Genomic DNA, 25,448 nt, shown 5'->3' with positions numbered 1-25,448 from the left:
TTTTAACATATTAATTTGCTTCTAATTTAAGATCTATAGCTTTTCAAGACCAATGTCACTATGAGCTAAGAAAATGTGGTAGACAATAGCATTCTAAATTTCAAATGCTAGTTCTTACACTTTTTTTTTAATGTTTCAGGGGTTCCTGCCTCACTTAGTTGGTGCTGGAATGCAGGTGATGCAGTTGCATTTGTTTCCCATAGAGGCCCATTGTATATTTGGACTATTTCAGGACCAGATAGTGGGGTAGCTGTACATAAAGAAGCACATAGTTTCTTGTCAGACATTTGTTTATTTAGATGGCATCCAAAGAAGAAAGGAAAAGTAGTATTTGGACACACTGAAGGAAGTCTTTCTATTTTTCAACCAGGTAAAAATTTACTTGATAAAATAATTATTGACTATTATATGATTTTTTTGTTGTTATACTCTCTAGTTTAGATTTGATAAAAAAGTTAATATAAAATGTGTTCAGAGTATTGTAGTGTTCCTGCTCGCTGCATATGACAAAAATACATCTGAGTAGCTTGAGAAATTGCAGAATCTTTTGTCTTTATATTTAATGCCATTTGGTTATTAAATCAACATTATGCGTCTTTGAAATGTATAGTAAGCTGACTCTTAAGGTCCAATAGCAGCTCTCTTCTCTAAACTTTTGATCTGCCACTATACTGACATTCCTTAGGAAGTTCTGATTTCCTAATTTTATTAATTTGGATTGTTATTTGTTGACTGTTCTAATTATGTTTCGAACCTTTCACAATCCTCTGCCATTTTTTGTTGTTGTAAACAAATCAACAATTGTGTAGGATTCTGTCTCCTATTAAAGCGTATTAGGGCAAAGAACTGTATTTTTAATATATCTGTAATGCACCTATCACATTTTTAGATGCTATATAAATAATACTGTGCTGTAGTAAATGCACATTCCTTGGAGGACTATGTGGAGCTATCCTTTGGCGCTAAATAGTTAATTCTCTTTTTTCATATGTGCCTCACTGCTTGGTGAGAAAAGATGACCCTTTGTTATGACAATTCTTGCGTCCCAGGGTATGTGTTTTTCTCTTGCTCCGACAACTAACTTTGAATATATGAGGAGGAAAGATCTCCTCTAAATCAGATGTAAGTTTTGGACAATGCTAAGAACCATGCTGGAATTCTTGTATTTCTCCTCCTGCTGCTCTTTCCACGGAATTTGCACTTCCAAAGACAATCCTTTCTCTGATACTGGGCGTTACTTCCAATAGTGCTATCTCAGCCTAATGGAAATGATCAGGAAAAAAAAATGTTACTGTGGAGCTATATACACACGTGGGTTTGGCCAAAATGATTTGAAGATGAAAATAGTGATAGACTTGGGAATCAGATATTTCAAGAGTGTAAGAAACTTGCGAAGGTAAGCAGAACTCTGGCTAATGAGGCGAACAATAGTGTGAGTTTTTATTATTTGATCTCAGCATATTCATTACTCTTGGGGAAATCTCAGCTCCCAGCAGCATAGAATTGACATCATATTAAACCAACGGGAGCCGTGGGGCAAAAAATCTAATTTGTTTCAATCTGAGTTTGAAAAGTTTATGGAGGGGTGTGACTGGCTGGACTAGTCCCTGAGGTCCGTTGCTGGAGACCTTACGGCCCTGCCGCACCCCTACCCTAGAATAGGGCAGTAGAGATGTTCTCCAAGGTGCCTAGAGCGGCTCTCTGGGACCCAGCCAACCAGGAAAGAGCCTGCAGGGAGCAGCCAATCATGGCTTAGCAGGCTTTTATAAAAGGAGCTGCAGGGCCAGAGTGAGTTAAGTCTGCGGGCAGGGACCGGGGAGCAAGAGGAGCTCCTGGCTGACTGCAGGAGCTGAAAGGGCTGAACTGAGACTGACCCAGCTGGAGAGCTAGGGTCAGAGGACTGATGGACAGGCAAGGAGTCTCCATGGAGGAAGCCCTGGGGTGCTGATCCACTCCAGAGCAGGAAACTTGACACGTAAATTGGTCAGCTAAGGTACTGATATAGGCCCTGTTGGTCAGACTGAGGATTGAGACCGGCGAGGGCTACAGAGACATTGCCAACAGAGGGTTACCATGATGATCCTGGTTGGATTGTCAAAGGACTGAGCCTGGGGAAGGCTGCAGGACATTACAGATGGCATTGAGCTAGTCTCAGTTGAATCATATACCCTGGAATAGGTTGGTTTGTTTTGCATGCAGACAGTATGTGACTCAACCGGAGGACTGAGTCGCTGAAGACTCTGCTGCTAGCCAGAGAGAACTGCAAGCACGTGCACACTTGACCAGGGGGTGCTCATGAGAGGTGGGTGCCATTCTTTATAAAGGATGGTATTATGAGATTGCCTACAATGACATGCGGCTCATCTATGACTGCTAGTAGCAAAAATCCCCAGTGGCAGGAGATGGGGCACTGGATGGGAAGGCTCTGAGTTACTACAGAGAGTTCTTTTCCAGGTGTCTGGCTTGTGGGTCTTGCCAGCATGCTCAGGGTTCAACTGATCGCCATATTTGGGGTTGGGAAGGATCTTTCTTCCTGGTCAGATTAACAGAGACCCTGCTGTTTTTCACCTTCCTTTTGCTGCATGGGGCCTGAGTCATTTACTGGTTTAAACTAGAGTAGATGGTGGATTCTCTGTAACTTGAAGTCTTTAAATCATGATTTAAGGTTTTCAGTAGCTCAGCCAGAGGTTATGGTTCAACTACAGGAGTGGGTGGGTGAAGTTCTGTGACCTGCAATGTGCAGGTCAGATGACATGATCATGATGGTCCCTTCTGGCCTTAAAATCTAAGTTCAGGGGTATAGCCTACAGTTTTCTGTTTAGCGTTATTTTGGTTTGAGTGAGATCATTATTACAACTTGGACACATTCAGTGGGACCTTTTTTTATAGAATAAAATCTAGTAATTTTACACCACTCTACTATGCTATACTACTATATAAATCCACATTCTTGCATTCAAGCAGAGAATATAACTAGTTAAGGGTCAGACCCTACAAATGGTTTAGCATGTGAGTAATAATTTACTTGAATATTCCCATTGTAGCAAATAGGACTACTCACAAGAGGAAAGTTAGGCTGTGCATAAGTGGATCAGACCCTAAATAAAAAGATAAATACCAAAAAGTGGCTAGAAAACCTAATCAGGATAGTCTCAGACAGAAATTAGTTTAGCTCTCACTGAGAATTGCTCTTATTTGAGAAAATTTGCTTACAGTAATAAACCTGAATATTTGAATTCACAGGATTGCCTGGCTTTACAGCTGTGATGGCTACCCTGGTATTACCATTATGACCTTAAAAGAAAGAAATATTTTAGATTTTTTTCTTCTCTAAAAATGTAGAAAAAAGAAGAATTTTGTATTTGGTTAAAAATTTAAATCCCTCTAGGCATTTAAACTTTAAAATATTAAATAGATTTGAACATACTGTTAATGTGTTTGCAACTTAAATATATTCCTTATGTTCTTATGAGGGTGAAACAATGGCACTATTGTTAAAGTTGCATCTTCATAAATCATTCTGATGGGCCCTTAACCTGGGATATGCCATGGCAATTTGGATTTAATTGAAAATAGAGATTTAGTAAAGTTAATTACTTTATCAGTTAGGTTTTTTAGTTAAATTCATTATTTGCTGTTTAAATCCATCTGATGTTTATAACTGATGGCTCAAAAAAATTAAAAGTTTAATACTACTCAAAAGGCAGTGATAGTGGGATAAATACAGATCCTCTTAAAAAAAATAGACTAAACCTATGAAAAGTCAGGCTTAAAAAGATCAGGGAAGAAATGGAATGATTATTTATCCTGTTCTAGCATCAGACTTTAGGCCTCAAGTAAGGGGATGCAGCAGAGTTACATCTGCTTGCACCAGACCTTGATATGGACCTAAATCAGTAACTAAGTTAAACACTAAAAATCATACAATAATTCATTCCTGTTCCTGCTTGTGGGCCTGATCCTGTTGATGCCTTCCTGAGAGGAGCTGTGTGTGCTAAACTCCTATTAATGGAATCAGTTGAATAGGAGTGGATCAGGCCGTGTGTGGTTGAAGCCTGAGTCATTCCTGGCTAATTAGCAGAAGACAGTAGTCTTTTAATTGCTACTACTTAAAGTTTTCTCCATGGAGTATACTTTGCTTTGTACTAATTAACTCAGCGCAACTGCTATTAACGTAAGAAAGGACTCTGCACAAGAAAAAAGCGTGTAAAGGATTTAAGTGTTTTAAATAAATGAATTTAAAAAAGAATTAGTTAAGTTCATGGAAGATGATCGATCCGTCAATGGCTGTTAGCTGAAACAGTCAGAGATGCAGTTCCATGCTCTGGGTGTCCCCAAACCTCTGACTGCCAGAAGCTGGGACTGGACGACAAGAGTAGATGACTTGATAATTGCCATGCTCTGTTCATTCCCTCTGAAGCACCTGGCATTGGCCACTGTCAGAAGACAGGATACTGGGGTAGATGAACCATTGGTCTGACCCAGTATGGCCATTCTTATGTTCTACATTTTTGATCATCTAGAGCCAAAAGTCTGTGATAAGAGAGAAATTGCAAAGGATTTAAAGAAGTTCTGCGTGCTGCCAAGGAATTAAAGGAGGCTTTCCCACATATTTTTGAAATATCTATATAGTGAGTCTTGTTGTTTGGAGCATCAGCTGCAGTCTGTGAGAATTCCTTTTCATGTCTGAAAAAAATATTCTCACAACAAAGTTGAACATCACCCATAACAGAAAGAGAAATCCAATTCTCCTGTCATAGGAAAGTGATTTGACTTCAGAACTGAACCTAAATGCCTTTGTGGAAGAATTTATATGTCATTATCCAAGAAGACTTCAACTATAGTTTCATGAACAGTCTTTGTTACACCCCACTTTCATTTTAAGATCTATATTTTTATATTTCTGACACTTTGAAGTTTTTAAGTTCTTGAATATTTTTATTCTAAACAATCACATAAATATATATCTTATTTTTCCTTATTTCATAAAAATAAAGTTTAAAAAAAGCCTCTGACTGAGACTAGGGTTTTCACTAAGTACATGAACTTTTGAAGGCAAGCACAACTGCACCTCTAGTCATGCAGTCCACCACTCCATGTCAATATCCTAGCTACGGGCCTGAGACAAACTAATATAAAGTTTATACATCACTTTATGCACCTATTCACTGCTATCCAGTCTAAAATTTGTATTGTTTGCCCATACAACAGCATAAACAGGTGGTGGTTAATTCTACCTCTTAAATACCATGCACTTCTAAACAAACACACCTACCAAATTATAATGTGAAGTATTTTAATACTCAAGGAAAAATGTTCCCCAGTGAACAGGCATTTTGGTTCAGTATTGTTAATGCTGATTGAAGTAGTTTTTGTTCCTGTTCTACATCAGTCATTAAATGAAATCTATCAAAGGGATAACAGGTAGCTTTTTAACATTTGTCAAAATGTGACAAATTAATGGCATTCCTACTTGTCGAAATTCAAAGATAGATAAAAGCGGAATAACGTTAGAGAAAATTAATGAATGTATTGTTTCTAGAGAAATAGCACAGAATGTTACTATATTTTATTATTTATTTTTAATAGAACACCATCACTTTGAAAAACAGAGATTTGTGTTGTTATCTCTGAGTGGGATTGTTTTTTGTAATATCAAAATTCAGCACCAACTTTCCATAAAATTGAATGATGCCCATCATAACATAAGTTATTGGGCTCTCTGCTGGGGTAGCTGAGTGATATTTAAAGAGCTGATATATACGGGATGTCAGTCTAGATGATCTAATGATCCCTTCTGATATCATAGTCAGACTCTATTTGTTATTTATCCATTCTTGAATTTGAACAAATGATGTAACAAAAGAATTGTCCATTTACATTTGGAAAAAAAAGTTATTACTCTGATTACTCTAACTCTGTATGTCTGTCTTTCTCCTGCTTTATATCACACTCCTTTTCTTTGCTCATATTTTATTTTGCGTATGCCGATGTCCTTACCTAAACCAGCCTGCATCCAGGGGCTGCTGCTGCAAACCGTTGATGAATAAGGGTTTGCAGGATCTAGACCTGTAAACGTGAACAGCCATTTTCACTCTGTTCTTTCCATTATTAAGATAAAAAGGAAGCAGTGGAAATGTCTTCTGGAATCAGAACGACTTTTGTTAGTGTGCGCTGCAGAGAATTAGCTTCGCTGGCTTCAGTAGTACAGCCTGTGGAACAAGCTGCAGAGTGTGTTTGGGAAAAATACCAATGGTTTGACAGCCTAAGCATAACAAAACTATGCATAAAATCACTGTGATTGATAAACATTGTATCTGGTTTAAGGTGATCTGTTACCTTTTGCTTTTCAAGGTTCTAAGAATCAGAAACATGTGCTAAGACCAGAGTCTCTTGAAGGGACAGATGAGGAGGATCCAGTTACAGCCCTGGAATGGGACCCTCTGTCGACTGACTATCTTCTTGTTGCTAATTTACATAATGGTATTCGACTAGTTGATTCTGAGTCTCTCTGCTGTATCACAACATTTAATTTTCCTAGTGCAGCAGCATCAGTTCAGTGTTTAGCCTGGGTTCCTAGTGCTCCTGGAATGTTTATTACTGGAGGTAATCTTTTCTTCATTGTTTATAGTTTATTGAATGGTTATAAATATAGCTTTGAATCTCCAAAGTGGGTACTTCATGTTTAATCTTTTTGTACCTCTGTCTTTAATGTCAATAGAAACAGAAATATTTTAATGTATTCTAGAAAAAATGAATACATAAAACCAAAAAAAGGAACAGAAAATCACTCCAAACAGTTTTTCCGTGTTTTGTATCACTTTTTTCCCTTGAAGACAAATGACAGAGGGTTTACAGCCAGAAATTTTCCCATTTTTTGTTTCAACCCCTATAACATTTTCGTAATGCAAACAGCTTTGCCATGAGTTGATCAGCACAGATTACAATTTATTGAGAGATGGGAATAAGCAGGCAATGTAGCTGCCCATTCCATACTCCTCCACTCCCCTTTCTGTTGCTATTAGAGTTCCCTTGTTCCAATCCTTTCTCCTTTCAGAACCACACAGCAAAAGAGAAATTGTGGCCAAAGTTGGAGAATTGTTGGAGTAGTAGCGAGAGAGGAAGGAAGGGTGGATGAGAGAATATTTTATGCTGTTGTTGATAGGTTTACCCAATGTACTCTAATAATGGACATCTCGAGTTTAAAGTTATATTATTGTGAAGATGACAAAGCCTGCTTATAACATTATTTTAAGGTTATACATTTAATTCAATGTTACACTTTTTGATTAATTTGGTTCTTAAACTATGTACATTGTTTATGTAGAAAAGATATAAATGGAGGATTTTTTTTTAAAATCTCAGATTCTCAGGTTGGTGTATTACGTATTTGGAATGTTTCACGCACAACACCTATAGATAATTTTAAATTGAAGAAAACAGGGTTCCATGGTTTACATGTGCTCAATTCTCCTCCAAAGAAAAAGTGTAAGTATATTTTGTTGTCATTGTAACTCATAGCAATGGGTACGAGTTAAACAAATTTAGTCCTTTTTTCTTTGTGTCTGATCCTGTATACCCTAATCAAAACTCCCTGACTTTGGATCTCTGCAGTCCTTAATCAAAACAACCCTTGACATTTTTGGGCAGACTAAGTGCTACTGGATCAAACCTTTTGTTAAGTTCTTCCTTAATAGGCAATCCGTCATGTAGGAATACTACACTCTTGCTCCCAACCCCAGTGAAGTACGATATACATTCTCTCTTTATAACAGGTGCCTCATAACAATATGCAAAGTTTGTAGCCCCTTATAATAGCTTTATGGAAAAGGAACACTGTCTATAAGATGTTGGTCTTATTTCATTTCTGTTCTTCCGTTTTTTGACAGCCACCATTTTTCTACTATTACTACTACCAAGTCCTCTCTCTCTTGTCACTGTTAGCTTGATATGTTTAGGGACACCATCAGCTTGAATTTTTTGAAGTAGACTAATTTTTAAAAATTATGGATTCTGACACAGCACTCTTTAAATGGTATACCTTGTTATTTTTTAAAAGTTTCTTGAATATTTTTCTAAGGGATTTCTGTGCTCCCGTTTATGTTTAGAAGGGTTTATTGGGAGACCCACAATATCAGATATGCTCACCATGGAAACTTTCTTACTTGTCAGTGTCAAATAGGCAAATGAATTTTACAAGCCTTGCTGTGAAGTGATGTAACTGCTATTTGTTTTTAAATATGAAAAAATACAAAATATGTTAATATGGTGTATCTTTTTATTAAGCACTTTCATCACATTCTCCTACTAAAAATCATCATACATCATCTACCAGTGAGGCTGTTCCACCCCCAACTCTAACCCAAAACCAAGCATTCTCTCTTCCTCCTGGCCATGCTGTCTGCTGTTTTATGGATGGTGGAGTGGGGCTTTATGACATGGGAGCCAAGAAATGGGATTTCCTTAGAGATTTGGTATGTCTCATCTGCCTGTCCAATGTTTTGAATGAAATAATAATTATTAATATATACAACATCTTTTATGAACAATAAAGTGGAGTGCACAGCCAAATCACCTTCCATAAATAAAAAGGGGCTGAAGATTTAGAAACCTTATACAGCAGCTCTAGAATGTTGAACTTAATTCTTCACTACAAAGGAAGACTGCCAAATAATTTAGGACCCAAATTTGAACTGCCTTAAAACTAATATTAGTTAGTCAGGAAGATACTTCATATTTTAAATATCAGTTCAACTCTTCTCATCTCACCTCCTAAAAAAGAAGTATTATTCTTTCAATAATGGATGAGGAGAATAATAGTTATATGACCCTTTTTATACTGCATGTTTATTATCCGGCCAGCTCATGCAGAAAATGGGAACTAAAATTCCCATAGTGCTCATGAGTTCACTGATGATGCCCTTGATAAACAAGAAGGTAAAAATGCAGTTTCATGTTGGATCTAAGTAAAAAACTAAAAAAGGAATATTGAGGAAAAACAGTCTATTCAACCAAAAAAAACTAAGCAAGCAGGCAAATAAATATTGTTTTCAAACATCTCACAATGTGATCCTGAAGTCCATATGCATAGAGTCCAGCACGGATACAAGATTTCTATTCGCAGCCAATCCGCAAACATGGTCCATAGAAATCCGCAGATTTGCAGGGCTCTAGATATCCAAGCAAAGCTTCTAGTGAAACCAATGAGTTTTTTGTCTGAGTAAGCACTGAGAGAGCCTATGAAAATGTCATAGCAAAATAGCAAGTAACACAAATGTAAAACTATTAACATTAATTCATAATGTCTTTTTTCGATGATCAAAGGCAAGATATAGAATTAGCAAAGCAGTTTCATGCAGCAAAATGTGGGTTTGTAGTGAGGATAAATTCAGAAATGTAATTCTCTGCTGATGCAGCTCCTTTGGTAACAACCTTGTTGTATAGACAAGGCACAGGCATTTTTACTAACGTCATCTAACCCAGGATTATGCTGTGCCACTGATGTAAAATTACAGGTCTGGTGTACTAGAAGTATAGACAGACATTAACTATACCTTAGCTTTCCCACCACTGGAGATATCCCAGGATTTTGGTAGAACTCCACCACTTACGGTGTTACTGATTTTGTTTTAAAATGTTTTAAAATGAAGGAAATGAAATATAGTTTATAGGGTCCTATCAAATTCACGGTCCATTTTGGTCAATTTCACAGTCATCTAATTTTTTTAATAGTCAGTTTCACAGTTTCAGATGTTTACATCTGAAATGTCATGGTGTTGTAACCATGGTTGTCCTGACCCATGGGTAGAGGGGAGCACAAGGCTATTGTGGGGGGAGGTTGTGGGATTGCCACTCTTACTTCTGCACTGCTGCTGGCAGGGCGCTGCCTTCAGAACTGGGCAGCCAGCGAGCAGCAGCTGCTGGCTGGGTGCCAAGCTCTAAAGCCACTGCACCAGCAGCGCAAAATGAGGGTAGCAGGAAATGGGGGGTGGGTTACCCTAAGTCCCGGTTTTCCTGGCAGCCTCCCACCTGGGTTGGGGGCTGACAACTCGAGCTACAGCCTCCCACCTGGTTCCAGGGATTCCAGCTCAAGACACAGCCTGTCCACTCGGGAGGGTGACCGCTTGAGCCGTACCTTCCCACCTGGGTTGGTGGCTTACAGCCACCCTCACTTCTATGCTGCCTTCAGAGCTAGGCTTCCAGCCAGCAGCCATGGAGCTTCCTTCAGCCTGGGAGTGTTCCTGAAGGTGGTCTGACCCAGCTCTGAGAGCAACCCCTGCAGGGGAAGAGGAAGTCCCATCCCTCCCGAGCCCGGGTCAGGCAGCTGGAGCCTGGCACACAGTAGGAGCCCCAGCTGGGGTACCCCAAGCCCAGTCCCCTCCCACATAATAGCCAGATTTGATGATGGAAATCAGATTTCATGGTCCATGATGCATTTTTCACGGCTGCGAATTTGGTAGGGCCCTAATAATTTATTAAACAAAAGCCTGTTTAAATATACAGAAGCTGTATGACTCCAGCATCCATCCATGTCCATGGAAATGGAAGCAGAAATGAGAAGCCCGCAAAGAAAAGATTAGAACTCTTGTTAATTTCATCTGCAGGCAGCCAGTTTGTTCATTTCCATTTTTATGGAAACAGATTTGTCTGAAAACAAGATAAAGATTTGAAAAGAATGCTTTAGAACTTTCTCTACTTCTTTTTTTCACTAGTCCACTTTTGCAGGAGCAAAAACATGGCCAGCCACTGGAATTGCAGCTTAGAACTTTCATGTCTGTTTCACATGCTTATTTTCTTAAAAGGGACATTATTTTGCCACAGGGCATAAAACAAACACATTTGGAATATGAGTTCTCAGGGGAAATAGAAATGACTTTGAAATAGAAATGACTTTGCATTTAGGTACAGTACAATTGATAACACTTCAGTCATGATGATTGACACACAGAGCCAATTCTGCTCATTTACACCTGTGCAAAACTATAGGGGGCTGGCAGTGTTAATTTCCACAGGATGTTCACAGGTACTGCTTGGCGCAGAATTTAGGCTATGGCATATTCTATGCTCCTTGGATTGTTTGTTTGAGAGAGGAGAGATCCAGATGCCTATCATATCCTATTAACTGAAAAGTGTGGCTCTGTTGGACCCCTATGTGGCTTGATAGGTTTTATTTTAGTGTTCCATTCAAGTGAAGGATCATTGGTTTTTTCCATTATATTTTTAACTCACTTTATAGTTTTCAGTTACTTAAAACTCTAATTCATTTACTTTCTAGTAAAATTTCTAAAGAAAATAAAATGGCAAAAATTGGTTGATTTTTTTTAATAGCTAGAAATAAAAATGTTTTTGCAGTTCAAGGGACTATATAAATTTCTAAACTGCGTGCTATAATAATATATAATGTTAATATAGATGTAAAGATGTTAGAAAACTACAATAAAGAGGAGTTAAAACTACAGCAAATAGGGTTAGCTTATCAATTAAATCAACTGTATTCATGTAAGAAATAACTCTTCAATGTACTGGTATTCATTTGTTTTATTCTGTCATTCTAGGGACATGTTGAAACCATCTTTGACTGTAAATTCAAACCCGATAACCCTGATCTTCTAGCTACAGCATCATTTGATGGGACAATAAAAGTTTGGGATATAAACACTTTAACAGCAGTCTACACCTCTCCTGGGAATGAGGGGGTCATTTATTCCCTTTCTTGGGCTCCAGGTAAGAGTATTTGATTTTAGGCATACATACATATTATATGATTACTGAATTACCTGCACAAAAGGTAATTGATATGATAGATTCAAGTTAAATGCTCATGTAATTCTCAAGTTGGCAAGATGGAATGTGCATGCTATTCTGTGGAGCTAAGGAGCAAATCCTTCCCATTCCTCAGCATCTCTCTGTAAAGGGCCCTGACTACAGCAGAATCCAGGCAGTTTTGCTTCACTGGAGGCAAGACTTAAGAAACCTGTGGAAGGGCTTTCTTCATGTGTCCATTGTGGGTCTGAAGGGGAAAGATCTACCTGCCAGCAACCGTTTATCTTAGTCGTATTCTGAGAGATGTGTCCCCAAACCCATCTAAAGGTGTTGTTCAGCACTTCTAACTTAGGCAAAACTCCCATTTACTTCAGTCACAGTTTTGTCAAAGTCCTGAAAAGAGCCCTTAGGGGGAATCTTCCTCAGAATGTCATGTCCAAGTATTACTGCTTAGGTCATGCCAACCACTCCTTTACACAAGGTGACTGGAATCCCCCATTCTTTTCTTTATGCCCTGCATAGTTGTACTATGAGATATGTCATCATCAAATACAAATAACATACAAAAGAAATGTATTAGTAATTTGATTTTTGGGAAAGAAATAACTTTATCTAAAAGAGAAAATATTGATCCCTTTCCACTTTGGCTTGCATCATCCCCCAAATCCAGTAGCTCCCACACAATACATGCCAGTAGCTCCCATACAATACATGCCAACATTTGGATTTGATCTGGAGGAAGAACTTTGAACATACTGATTTCTCTTTCTCCTCCTCCATAACTCCACCTACTTGAATGTCTTTTCTGCTCCCTTGGTTCCCTCTCCAGATTTCCTCCTCCTAGCTCCTTAAGTATAGTATAGTCAAAAATCCATTGTTTTTGCACCACATGGGTGTTTTCTGTGTGAGACTTGCCTGGTTAACAGCAGCAGTTTCTGTTCTGGGATTGAGTCTCAGTGATGAGGAAGGGGGAGTCTTGTGATTCTATGCCTTAATTCCACCTTGTAGGATGTATACAGTAATAATTCCCTATATCATAGGAATACTGTGAAGTACTGTGAATCCACAAATGTGTTTGAAGTACTAAAATACTACAGTGGTGGGGGATGTATAGGGATAGTTAGTAGCAGAATCTGATAGTTCAAGACTGGAAATAATTTAAAAAGAAAAGTCATTGCTCAAGTGTCTTCACATCTGTTCTATGTATGCCCAATTATGAGAGAGGTGATGCTTTTTCTGCTCTGTTCTGCTGTGCAGACAGGTTTAAAATGAAACCACATAATTTTCTGCAAATACTTTGAGCTTTAAGCACTAGACATTGTGGGACATCTATAGTTTCAAAGAAAGCCTGTGGACAACAAACTGCTGTAAGATGTTACATCTTGTCCTCTCTTTGCATTCAGTGCAGGGGGTTGGGGTAGGACTTGAGCTCATGTTTGTAACCAGTCAGTCAGTGTCTATTTTGCACAGCGGTGGCTAGAGTAGGAAGGTGGAGCACATGAGGCTTTTGTTGGAGCGGCTGCTTCTGCCCTAGTGTCAAGTCCCCTGCAAATTTTGTGTTCAAATTGTGAGACTGCATTGTTAATCTGCCATTGCTATCATATGGTTCTGTATTTCTTTAATTAAAATGTAAAATTGTATATGTAAAAATAACACTGACATCATACTCATTATAATGTGTGTCTGATGTCTGTTCCTCAAAGGGGATTTGAACTGCATAGCTGGTGCAACCTCCAGGAATGGTGGTTTTATCTGGGATGTCCCAAGAGGCAAAATGGTAACCCGGTTCAGTGAGGTGAGATGAGTTTATTTTGCTTGGTTTCTTAAATGTAAGCTAGTGGCTCCCCCTAGTGCTGAACTAGATAAAGCTGGATCCGTGTTGATATGTTTTTAAAGAGGTATGTAACTTAATTTAAAAATATCATATAGCCAAGTTTAGCGCACACAGTCTAGCTCTGGAATAGGTACGCCTCACATTCTTAAATTGGTTTTGTGACATGCTGGGATCTGTCACTTCAGTATCATTGCTTTACTAGTTGACTTACAGAGGATCCGAAAGCAAAGAGGAGTATTACCTCTCTAAAGCACATACATTGTATTTCACTCTGTATATTATATATAAAATGGTTGAAGTCAAAAATATATCAAAATATAATGTGGTAGTGGTGATTGCTGATGGTGACAGAAAACCCAGGTTTAATTTTTAGTCCTGAGGTTTCACTCTAGAACAGCAGTACTGCATTAGCAGTGCACTGTTGTTTAAATATTGATTTAGATTTATAAAAACCTTGCATTACCTGGAGGTCAGTTCAGGTCCTGGAGCACTGATGTAATGTGCTTCTAGAATAAAACTCTGTTTAATAAGCTTTAATAATCTGGTTGCATCGTTCTGCTTTAGCTTCACTTTCCAAGTGGTCACAATTTGTAGCCCCATGTAAACCGCCTTACAGCAATCTAATCTGGAAGTGACAAAGACACGGATAACTGTGGTAAACTCTGCATCAGAGGGAAAGAGGTTGGTTTCTTCTTAGCGGACACAGATGGAAAAAGAAAGTTCTTGGCCACAAGTGCCACTTGGGCATCCAGGAGCAGCCCAAGATTGAACAACACACCTAATGTGCACACCTGCTGTACAGTTTACCTTTCTTCAGTCAGCAGTGCTCATGTATACTCCAACTTTTCTAGCTGCTTCACACAGCCCACTAACTTTCTCAACCTTGTCCAAGTTAAGTAGTCAGCAGCCAGCTAACCCTCATCCAAGTTCATATAGACACAAAGTACTCACTCTGCAGTTGTAGCTCTCTGATCCTGGAGATGGTTCTGCACCAGCGCTGTCCTCAACATAGTTTAGAGCATCTGGGTATCACTGGAGCACAATGGCACTCCAGCCACACTCCTTTCTTCCTGGTCACATACCCTACGTGGACCAGTTGAGCCTCATTATTGTGTCAAGTGCACTGTATGCTGTCCTTGTGGAAATGGGGCTGAATCCAAGTAGCGAAACCACAGAGAAGTCAGTAAATAAGAGAAAAAGGAGTGAATTATTTCTTATTGATAGGTATTTTGCATTTTTTGAAGCATGGAAAGAATGGAATCTTCTGCATTGCCTGGAGTCATAAAGATTCCAAAAGAATAGCGACCTGCAGTGGTGATGGATTCTGGTGAGTGTCATGTTGAAAAGTAATCCACTGTCTGGGCAGGTGAACTTTGATAGCACCATACATTTAATATTTAAGATATTGGCATAAATAACCATTTGGATGTTCTGCTTATAAATATTAATATAAAGCTACATAGCACTACATCAAAGCAAACAACACAGTAGCAATATATGCATATATCATGCCATTTGCTAACAATAATGCAATGTTACTTGTTAGTGCTATATGTGCTACTACCTGAATATGGTCAGGCAGGCATAGCTGTGGAATTCTAGTTCCCCCTGTGAGATACGCTCTAGCTGTGGGAAGACAAAAGGAGTGTGGCCAGGGAATACATGAAAATGTTCAGGTACAGTGGAACCATTTAGCTAATGTATTGTTTGTGGCACATGTCACAGTTGCCTAGGGAAGTCATAAAACCTCCAGGAAAAGAGATTCTCAAAAAGAGACTGGATAGCCATCTGTCTTGGATGATTGACACAACAAATCCTGTATCCATTCTAACCCTTTGGTTCTATGACTCTATCCTTTTAAGGAAAGGAATAATAACTCTTAAGCAGCCCTTGCATTTGGGGAAGCACAAGGGCTATAATTGTGGCCTTCTTAGGAGCTGCAAAGATGGGAAGGCTTCTTGTGTTCTTTCTTCACTTGTGCCCTTCTGCAGTCTGACTCCTTACATTGATTACAGATGCACATAAAATCAGATTTTGACCTCTGGTTTATCCTACTTTCTTTTCTTATTACCATATTGTAATTGATTTCAGTATTATTCGAACCATTGATGGCAAAGTTCTGCACAAGTACAAACATCCAGCTGCAGTTTTTGGTTGTGACTGGAGCCAAAACAACAAGTGAGTAATAGTTAATTGAACGAATTAACTAATAACATTTACAACTTAAATGAACGATCATAAAGATAACACAAAGGTATTTAAAAATATATCAGTGTATTGATTTAGTTTTGTAAAGTCAGAGAATCCTGGCACCATACTGTAAAAGGTCAATTTACTTTTACTTATTTACAAACATGATTATTTATCATGAGCTGCACTGCCATCCTTGATGTACAGTTCTGTCATAATGAAGTGACAGTGAAAATATAATTTAATGTCAATCTGGGTGCTTAGGGGCCATTCAAATTCTTTTCATTATGCAGCATCACCAGTAACACAAAATCTGAAGGCCAAAAATTCTGCCCTTGTTGAAGGCAATGGGATGATACAGGTGTACAGGAGGACAAGATTTGGCCTGTAGAACTTGTGTTATTGGTGATGATGAATGAGAAGAAAAGAATTCAGCTTCACTCTCAGAGTGAATCTGCAGGGCTAGGAGCATGGAAGTCCGTGAGAGACACGATGCCATACTTATGAGTCATTTTTCAGACTAGAACTGTACAGTAAGTCTACTTTTGGGTGCAATGGGAGGCAGGGTGGAACAGGGACCAGTGGCTTGGCTTCCAGAAAAGGAGAGTCTTCAAGGCACTTAAAAAGAAAAACTGTCTGCTAACATATGGAATAATATACCACTGAAACTTAGCAGATTTGGCTTCTTCTCATGGCTGAAAAAAAGCATTATTTAAATTTAAATTATTTAAAAATTACTTCATGTATTTTTATATGATTAATTTTAAAATAAAACCTTGATTAATTGATGTCCCACTTGTGAGCAAATCAAACATTGTTGATTATTTAGAAATGGGTTCATGTTAGTATTTAATATCCATACATCAGAATAAACAAAGGTACTTCTAGAAAGGAGAGTTCCAGCTCTGCAAACTAAATTAATAAGGGTTCAAGGGATGTCCTCTTTGGGGTCATTAGAAAGCAGGTGAGGAATAAATGGGAAGACTTGATGGTATGTCCACACAATAGCTGGGAGGATGCCCCTGAGCACAGGGTGGTAGACATGCATTAGCTCTGCTTGAGCAGGTGGAAGTCTATCTACTCACACTGGGAAGCACTTTCCCAGTTGCTGCATAGATGTGCCCTCAGTATAGCTAAACTTTATTTAAAAAAAAAAATTGATGCACTGGATCAATGATGCAACTGACTTGCAGAAACATAAATGATTATATATACTTTAGCAACACTGATACTAAAAAAAAAATTCTGGTAAACTTAATAAAATATATTCTATGAGAATAATTACAGAAAGTTAGCGCATTTGTAGTTTATAAATCCCAGAATGATGTAAATTGGTTACAAAAAGAACACAAAATCTGTATCCTCTTTCCTGAGTGCATACAACTAAAAAATTCTATTGGGAAAACCAAGGCTGTATATTGAAAACATATATATATATATATATATATATATATATATATATATAGACTTTGAACAAGTGTTTGCATAAATATTGGCCAAAATTTCTGATACTTGGCTTGGGGTGAATAATTTTTCAAATACTTATGAGAAGCTGCATCGGATGGAAGGCGTGTGGCCCCTTCCTCACAGAAACTTCAGTGTAGCTAACTTGGCTGCTGCTTCTCCAGTTCCTTACAGCTTGTTCTGATGGTGGCCCAGCTTGTCTTAGCGGGAAAAAGAAATGTCTTCTTCTTTCTGGCCCCTTCATGTGGCAATAGCAAGCCACTTCATTTCCTTTCCTCTTTATGGTCCATTCATGTCAAACTCCCCAGTTCTATTCCTCTCTACCATGGGGCAGACCCTACCTTACACAGAGGTGAATTTAAGAACCCTAGAAGTCTGCAGATTTCAGTAGTGTCCACAGTTTGTGGTGTGGATAATTTTCTCCCTCCTCATATTTGCTATCTGTATATTAATATGATCAAAAATATTTGCTTAGGGCAAACATAAATATCATCATGTAGGCTAACTTACTTTAACTCTCTAGTTCATAATATTAAAAAAGAGCATTTAGAATATGATCTTTAAACTTCCCAAAAAGCACTTTAAATTTTTAAAATAAAAATACTAAACAGCTTAAGGTAAAAGTAATCATTTGGAGAACACAGTTAATTGCCAGAATATCTTTGTAGGAAATAGAGATAAATTTAATTCCTTTTTTTTTTTTTTTTAAAGGAATGGACTCAAATTTCAATGCACCTGCTGAATCAAACATGTATATGCACTCTGCAGTGCTTTCTCATACTATGCTGATGATAGCACTTTATTAACAATATACAATAGCAAAAATAATATCTGATCTGCTGTGTTTAGTGAGGTGATGAGGTTGACTTAAATTTTAATGTTGAATTTTTAATACTAATCTTTCAGCAAGAGCTATGTGAGTGCATGCTGGGGGAGAAAAAACTACAGACGAGTTTGGCAGCAGCAAGTGGGATTGAGTCATAGTTGCTGGATGTGGGTAGGAAGGGAAAGTTCAGGGGTTCAGCAACTGGGAGGTCATATTGGGTTGCAGTAAAATAATGGGAGAACTGCTCACAACTGGAGAACTCTTCCATAAGGGAACATTCAAATAAAATACATGGTGATGAACATGTGACTTTATCACTTATTTTTCTGCAACTATTTGACTTCAACTCAAATACCATTTCCATGTGTTCAGTTTTTTCAAACACTATTTCGATTTATTCAGTTGTTTCCAATTCAACAATTATTCTATACATATCCTAATCCTGAGCACAACACATACAGACAGTACTATCATTTAAAACCTTGTTCTGTAAATATGGCCAACCAGGCTTTAAGGAATAGCAGAGAAAAGAATAACAGGAAATAGATCCACCATGTTATTCATTTATTTTGCAAATTTTTGCTTAGGGCAGTTGTTGATAGGTGCAAAAAATGATTCGGTTGATACTGTGTACTCCGAAGATACATTGAAAAATAATGGGCTAGATTCTGGTGTAAATTTTGTAGCTCCATTGAAATTCATTCATTGAATATGGTGTTTTGCTTATTTACACTAGCTGAGGTTCTATCTTAGTATATCAGATACTGAAGTGTAATTTTCAACTATGAAAGAGACAAAATGAAGAATAAAATACAAGCCGAATTTTCTGAGATACACATTAAAAAGTGTTTTATTCATTTTTTTATAATTAAAAATAATGTATTTCTACTGACTTCAGTGGCTGATGATTGTACTATTGTCATTTTGCAGAGATATGATAGCCACTGGCTGTGAAGATAAAAATGTTCGTGTTTATTACCTTGCAACCAGCTCTGATCAGCCACTGAAGGTTTTCACGGGGCATACCGCAAAGGTGTTTCATGTAAGATGGTCTCCTCTGAGAGAAGGAATCCTCTGCAGTGGTTCTGATGATGGGTATGTATTCTTGGATTTTGAGAGAGACTTAAGGTCTCAAGTTGCACTGGTGCTGGCACCATAAAAAAATCACTACTATCAATTGTGCCTGTGAATAACATTTAAGGTCCAAACTATGGCCCTGCCTCCTCCACAATATAGATCCTGGCTTGGCTCTGTGCCTGTACAGCAGTGCTAGTGTTGTGTAGAATCAGTGACTGCCACCTACCACTTAGGGATGATGTGGGGATTATACTACATACTCACATTGCATCCAGGACCCTGTGAGTGGAGGGAATAAGGTCCCCTTGTGTGACTACCAAGCGTATGATTGACTGAAGATCAGCTGTGAAGATCTTTGAAGGGGCCACATACCCCTTCAATGGCATTACTGATGACAGCTGTGAACCCAGAAAGAGAGAGAGTGCATGGAAGTAAAGAAACTTCTTCCCAATTTAATCTGGAGTGAAGAACCACCTTTTCTGTGATTCCCAGTCACTTTCCAACAGGCATCCAAAATATATTTGGAAGGGGTTGTTACCCCAAAACTTTGGACCCAAGTGATCCCATAGTGGCTTAGGTATACTAACGAACCAATCCAAGCCTTAATTCTAAAAGTGGGTAACAGGAAGTGGTCCACCCTAAGAGATTGACAAGGGTTCACCAGCAATTTCCCTTTTAAATCTTCTGGAAACTCCCTAGGCCTCCGCCTTGATTTACCCTTGGGAGGACATGGATACAGCCTTCCGTGCTAAGGACTGACACTCAGACAGTAATTTGTTTGAAAACAAAATGTCTCTTTATTAAGTGCTAATTCTAATACAATTTCAATTGAAAAATGTCACAAATGAAATGAGCCACTTAAGACAATACAAGACACCATAAACTATATAACTCAATGCTGCGCACCATTGCATATAACATAAACTCTAAAATTGCAATGCAATACTCGTAACACAATATAACATTTCCTTAGCACATATTATAATGTTATGAATACTTAATTGTGGCATGGCATGACAAATATACAATGTTGCAACATACAGTAGAGAGAAAGAAAGAAACCTTGCATACATATGTAATAAAGCCTTAATACAATGTTGTATCAGAATATCAAATTTATTGCAATATTACAAAAAATTCCCTTTTATATATATATGTATACAGTGATATTACAACAACACACTTAATAATAACGAGAGTTCTGTAGCACTTTAAAGACTAACAAATTTAATTTCAGCAGGCATAAGCTTTCGTGGGCTTCAGCCCATTTCTTCAGATGCAGTTGGTAGAAATAATACAACAAATACAGGTAACATATATAGGAGGCAATATATACATATCCAAGGGCATTGACAACCATGGGGTAGGTGGATGAAAGCCAGGTACTTGAGGTGCTATTTGAGTGCTACAGAACTCTCATTGTTTTTGCTGTATTCAGACTAACACACTGGAACACTTAATAATATTACTACAAATTAATGTTATATGAGTGTTGATCAAGCAATCATAGAATGAGTGGGGTTAAAGATCATTCAGACGCAAGCATCCAGCTTTATTTACAATCATACACATCCATTCCTTATCATAAGAAAAATTATACTTATTTCCTTCTTAATCAAATCTCTCTGGCTCGTCTAAGGGTCCTTCTCTTCTGTCTGTTTGCCCATTATTGCTGTGTCTTTGCTCCTTGCTGCTATCTTCTGTCCTTCTGATCAGCACTCACACTCAAGCCTGTCAACTCTCTGCCTTATATATGATTTTCTGATCTTTTCTGATTGGTTGCTTTCTTAATATCAGTCAACAGCATCTTCTCCACCCAGAGGTGATATCATTTTCAACCAATCAATTGCCCAATATGCTAATTAGCTTTACTTGTTTACCTCAAACTTGGACCGCCTTCAGATCCTTCGTCCTACTTACTGATCCCTCCCTGCAGGTACTAGGAATGACCTTTATTTCACTCCAGTCTACCTTTCTGCTATTGGTCAGTTTCTTAACACCTCCATTTTGTTTCTCTCTCTCTTAGCATGATATCATCGCAGCTACCGTTTTAGATTTCTACCTAAAACTTACTCGAAACAATCATTATTTATTACTTATCAAAAGCCTTACACTTAAAACTAACTGTATTTCTGTTTATGCCTAAACATTATGATACTGTCATCATCTTTGTTATTCAAATTAGAACAGAAAAAATCCACAACATTTTCTCCCCCACACTGCTTGCTTTTTCACCTGTGTGACTAAATGCTGTCTCTAGTGCTGATCTCCTTACATGAACTAGAGCAGCTTAAAAATCTTTTGTATCAGTCATGAGATCAGAGAATCAGAGCCTAGCCCTCTCTCTTCCCAACTGTAGGTCTGTGTGAATTACTACAGCACTAGGGTGGTAGTAAATTCCTTGGCCTCTGGGAGGGGGAGGATGTGTGGGGAGTTCATGGGTATGATGATGCTTTATAAAATTTACTTGATTTAGAGAGCCTGTGTTGAGTTTGCAAGGCTGAAAAAAAAAACTCTTTACTTGTAAGTTGCACACTTTATATGGATTTAGTGAGAGACAATAAATATGGAACTCTGTGATATGAATACACTAAAGATGGTGAGGCACTCAGACTATGGTAATGGGGGTCATATACATAACTAAGATAATATATAGAGAGTCATTTTCAGAGTACAATACTTCTAAGGAAATTCTGCACTAAAAATTAAAAATTCTGCACACAATATTTTACATTTATGCAAAATTCTGCATCTTTTATTTGTCAAAATAACAATATAATCATACCAGTTTCAATTATTTTGGTAATTTATTTCAAAATACCTGTCAGCAAGTATGTCAACAACACAGACAACAAAAAAGATTCTCCCAGGAGTAGAGTGTAAAAGAAACCCCTATGACAACCCAGTTACAGTTGTGGGGTGCTGGAGAGGGCTGAGTGAGGCCCCCTCAGCTGAGGCGTGAGGCCCCCTCAGCTGAGGCATGGGCCCTCTGTCCTCCTAGCCCAGGCCTAGGCATGGGCCCAGCCGCAGCCCCCCCACCCAGACACATGCCCTCCTTCCTCCCAGCCACAGGCTCCGCTCTGCACAGCTTTGTCCCACTGTGGAATGCGGTGTGGCCTTGCCCTTCCTCACCTTTTACCAGATTTGGGTGTCCTAGGCCCACTCCTGTCCTTGGATGGATGAGGATCAAGTTCTGCAGCCAGAGTATGCAGCGCCTCTATCCCTGCTGGGTCAGGCACTCAGTTCATTGCAAGCTGTAGAGCTATGCTTTGAAGAGTCCAGTGGCCTCTAGTGGCAGCCAGCAACTTTGCAGCCCCAGTTCTTCACAGAAAACATTAAATTCTACACAGAACATTAATTCTGCAAAAATTCTGCATTGCTCAGTGGTGCAGAATTCCCCCAGGAACAAATCACACTTTAAAATCAGTGGAATTGAATAGCTAGGTCCTACACTATTCTGGAAGATTTGTTAGTCTTTTGTTTTTCTCTTATTTTGTAACACTGAATTTCATGAGCAAAATTATGGAACTATGCCAAATATTCTCCATAACAGGTAGACATATACATTACATGCGATTTCTGTGAGCAGGCTGTGCATGGGTGGTCACTAACTGCCTATGGACCATTTCTGAGTCATGAACTACATGCGTATACAAAACACACCCTCTGACTGTCAATTCTATTTTGTGATGCAGGGTTTGTAGAACATTCCTCTGCATATTTGGGGAAACAAAAATAAGGCTGCTATACCTGCTGTGTATGCTCACTGGCATGAGTGGGCTTTGTCAGTGTGCAACTAGGCACATTGTCGGTCAGATTTTAGGTCTTTGTAAAAATAGAAATATGATTTTCATTTCAAGAAACTGTATGACTCTTTAAAAAAAAATCTCAAAAAACCCTCTATGCTTGTGGTTGACAGGTTATATGTAGCCAATATTTAGAACTATTGTACATCAGAGGATATTTAAGAAATTGTTTTGTTATTCTTAAACAGAAAATATAGGAATGATACAGGCATAAATCACTCCATCCCAGCCCTAAAGCTGTTTGAGTGGTCCTACAGTTCCAGAACTCTGCAGAAACCATTGATCTCACAGGGGAAATAACAGGCTCTATGGCGAGGGGAGAGAGGCAGAGTCATTAAGAGTAAAGGGGAGATGGTATACATAAGGATGGCCATTGTTGGTGGGTGGCAAAAAGGGCAGTATGTAGGAGGGGACACGTCAAAGTTATGTGGCAAGACCCTCCCCTTTGAATTTCTGCTTGGAAGTCATTCTGAATACACACAGTAGGAACTTTCATTTTACAAATGCAAATAAATATGGTAATAAGCATAAGGCCATAAAATACAAGTGCCTATCTTGAAGTGTATTTTAAACAAAGGTATTGCCTGCCTAAATTCTTATACTAACAGAATTTGGCAGTACTTGTTGAGCAGTTTCTCTTTCTGGGAGCACATTAAACCTGTACTCCACAATTTGTGCTGTTGGCATGTTCTTTTCCATATTAATTTTAAGATGTTGATTTTGACCTATACAACTCTAAATGGCTTGGAACCTAATTACCTAAGAGTATGCCTCTCTCCTTGTGGCATACTGCATAGTTGTCAGCAGAGCCATCTGAGCTGAAACCCATTCAGTATAAGAGAGAAGGGATGACTGGCAGGGTATTCTCCATGAGGGGCATGGGACTTCAGAATTGACTTCCTTCCTAGGTCCATAACAGCCTGAGTTTGTTAGCCTTCAAGGTGCACTGCAAGACTCACCTTCGCTCCATAGCTTGTAAGAAAGTGGGTGGGGGGTAGGCCTGAGTGTAGGCCTGGGATTGTGGGAGGGAGGAAGGGAGACTTGATTTGATTTAATTTAATACATGATTTATGATGGATTCAATAGCTCAATCTATTTAGTTTAACAATGAGAAGCTTAAGGATTGACTTGATTACAGTCTGTAACTATCTGCATAGAGAACAAACATTTAATAATGGGCTCTGCAATCTAGAAGAGAAAGGTATATCAGAATCCAATGGCTGGAAGTTGAAGTTAGACAAATTCAGACTAGAAACAGGCATACATTTTTAAGATTGAGAGTACTTAACAATTGGAACCCAGGGTTGAATGATCCAGTCTTGAATGATTTTCTTAAAGATATGCTCTAGGAATTATTTCGGGGAAGTTCTATGCCTGTGTTACGCAGGAGGCCAGACTAGATTATCACAATGATCCCTTCCGGGTTTGGAATCTTTTAATCTATAAATTTCAGTTCTATTTATGCTGTCACTGTAGTTGAATTAATCTGGCAGAATTGATGGGTCTCTTCATTTTAGTGTCCTTTTAACAGACAGTGCAGGGAGCCCAAAGCATTGGATATGATTGTATCTTTTATTACACTGCGTGTAAATGTAGATAAGCGAAGATTCTGTGTGAAATGACAACTTTAGAATTTTGCTGAATGTACAGGTGTTTTGGTAGATTGATGGATATAGGCTTTTTGTGTCTTGTTTTCAGCACTGTTCGAATATGGGATTACACACAAGATGCTTGTATAAATGTTCTTAGTGGACATACAGCACCAGTACGGGGACTGATGTGGAATACCGAAATCCCTTACCTGTTAATTTCAGGCAGCTGGGACTATACAATTCGGGTGTGGGACACAAGAGATGGAACCTGTCTAGACACAGTTTATGATCATGGTGCAGATGTATATGGTAATAATTTCCATTTTTATTTTGCTAAAATGTATTTATGTGATGCCTTAAAAAAATCATAAAATATTTTCCTTAAAACTAACTAGCAGATAAATGTAATAGTCTGAATAATGTTTAAAATGGTCTCTCCGTTAGGATTAACATGTCATCCTAGTCGTCCATTCACTATGGCCTCTTGTTCTCGTGACTCCACTGTGAGACTTTGGTCTTTAACGCCTCTGATAAACCCTCTCCAAATAAATATCCTGGCAGACAGATCTTGGGATGAGATCATTGGCAATACTGGTAGGTAAATTATACATACTGTTATTTTCATTTGCTTTGTGTTAGACTATGTTTAATAAAATGTTTGTGTAAATAAATATTTGTGTTGATTAGATCGTGCTGTGGAACCAGGTGCTCCTCCCTTGCTATGTGGTAAAGTATCCAAGGATGTTAAACAGGAGGTGGACAAGCTGATGAGTAATCCTCGAGGGAAAAAACTAAGGTGGTTTTCAGAATGTCTGTCAGTAAGTAATTCCACAAACATCAACATGTATGTATTCTTTAAATTAAACTGCAAAAGGAAAGTTTCTTCTTTCTTCTCC

The 25,448-nt window shown here is 38.3% G+C and overlaps 1 protein-coding gene across 3 annotated transcripts in view; it reads left to right on the top strand.

Moving 5' to 3' along the window:
• The window catches only part of WDR17 (WD repeat domain 17), a 62,314-nt gene that overhangs the window by 11,506 nt on the left and 25,360 nt on the right, over window positions 1-25,448 (top strand). For all 3 annotated transcript variants that reach the window (XM_067551702.1, XM_067551704.1, XM_067551703.1), the window contains exons 4-15: window positions 140-370; window positions 6,355-6,606; window positions 7,366-7,488; window positions 8,287-8,474; window positions 11,556-11,724; window positions 13,467-13,558; window positions 14,842-14,924; window positions 15,689-15,775; window positions 19,008-19,172; window positions 24,659-24,861; window positions 24,997-25,146; window positions 25,240-25,370. In XM_067551702.1, the coding sequence (XP_067407803.1) occupies window positions 140-370; window positions 6,355-6,606; window positions 7,366-7,488; window positions 8,287-8,474; window positions 11,556-11,724; window positions 13,467-13,558; window positions 14,842-14,924; window positions 15,689-15,775; window positions 19,008-19,172; window positions 24,659-24,861; window positions 24,997-25,146; window positions 25,240-25,370 (1,874 nt within the window). The remainder of the gene's footprint in view (window positions 1-139; window positions 371-6,354; window positions 6,607-7,365; window positions 7,489-8,286; window positions 8,475-11,555; window positions 11,725-13,466; window positions 13,559-14,841; window positions 14,925-15,688; window positions 15,776-19,007; window positions 19,173-24,658; window positions 24,862-24,996; window positions 25,147-25,239; window positions 25,371-25,448) is intronic.

Source organism: Emydura macquarii, unplaced genomic scaffold, assembly GCF_026122565.2.
Source record: "Emydura macquarii macquarii isolate MOO-44397 ecotype Brisbane River unplaced genomic scaffold, CSIRO-AGI_Emac_v2 contig_1363, whole genome shotgun sequence".
NCBI lineage: Eukaryota > Metazoa > Chordata > Testudines > Chelidae > Emydura > Emydura macquarii.
The sequence above is the reverse complement of the archived record's forward strand: the minus strand, read 5'-3'. Positions and strand labels throughout refer to the sequence as shown.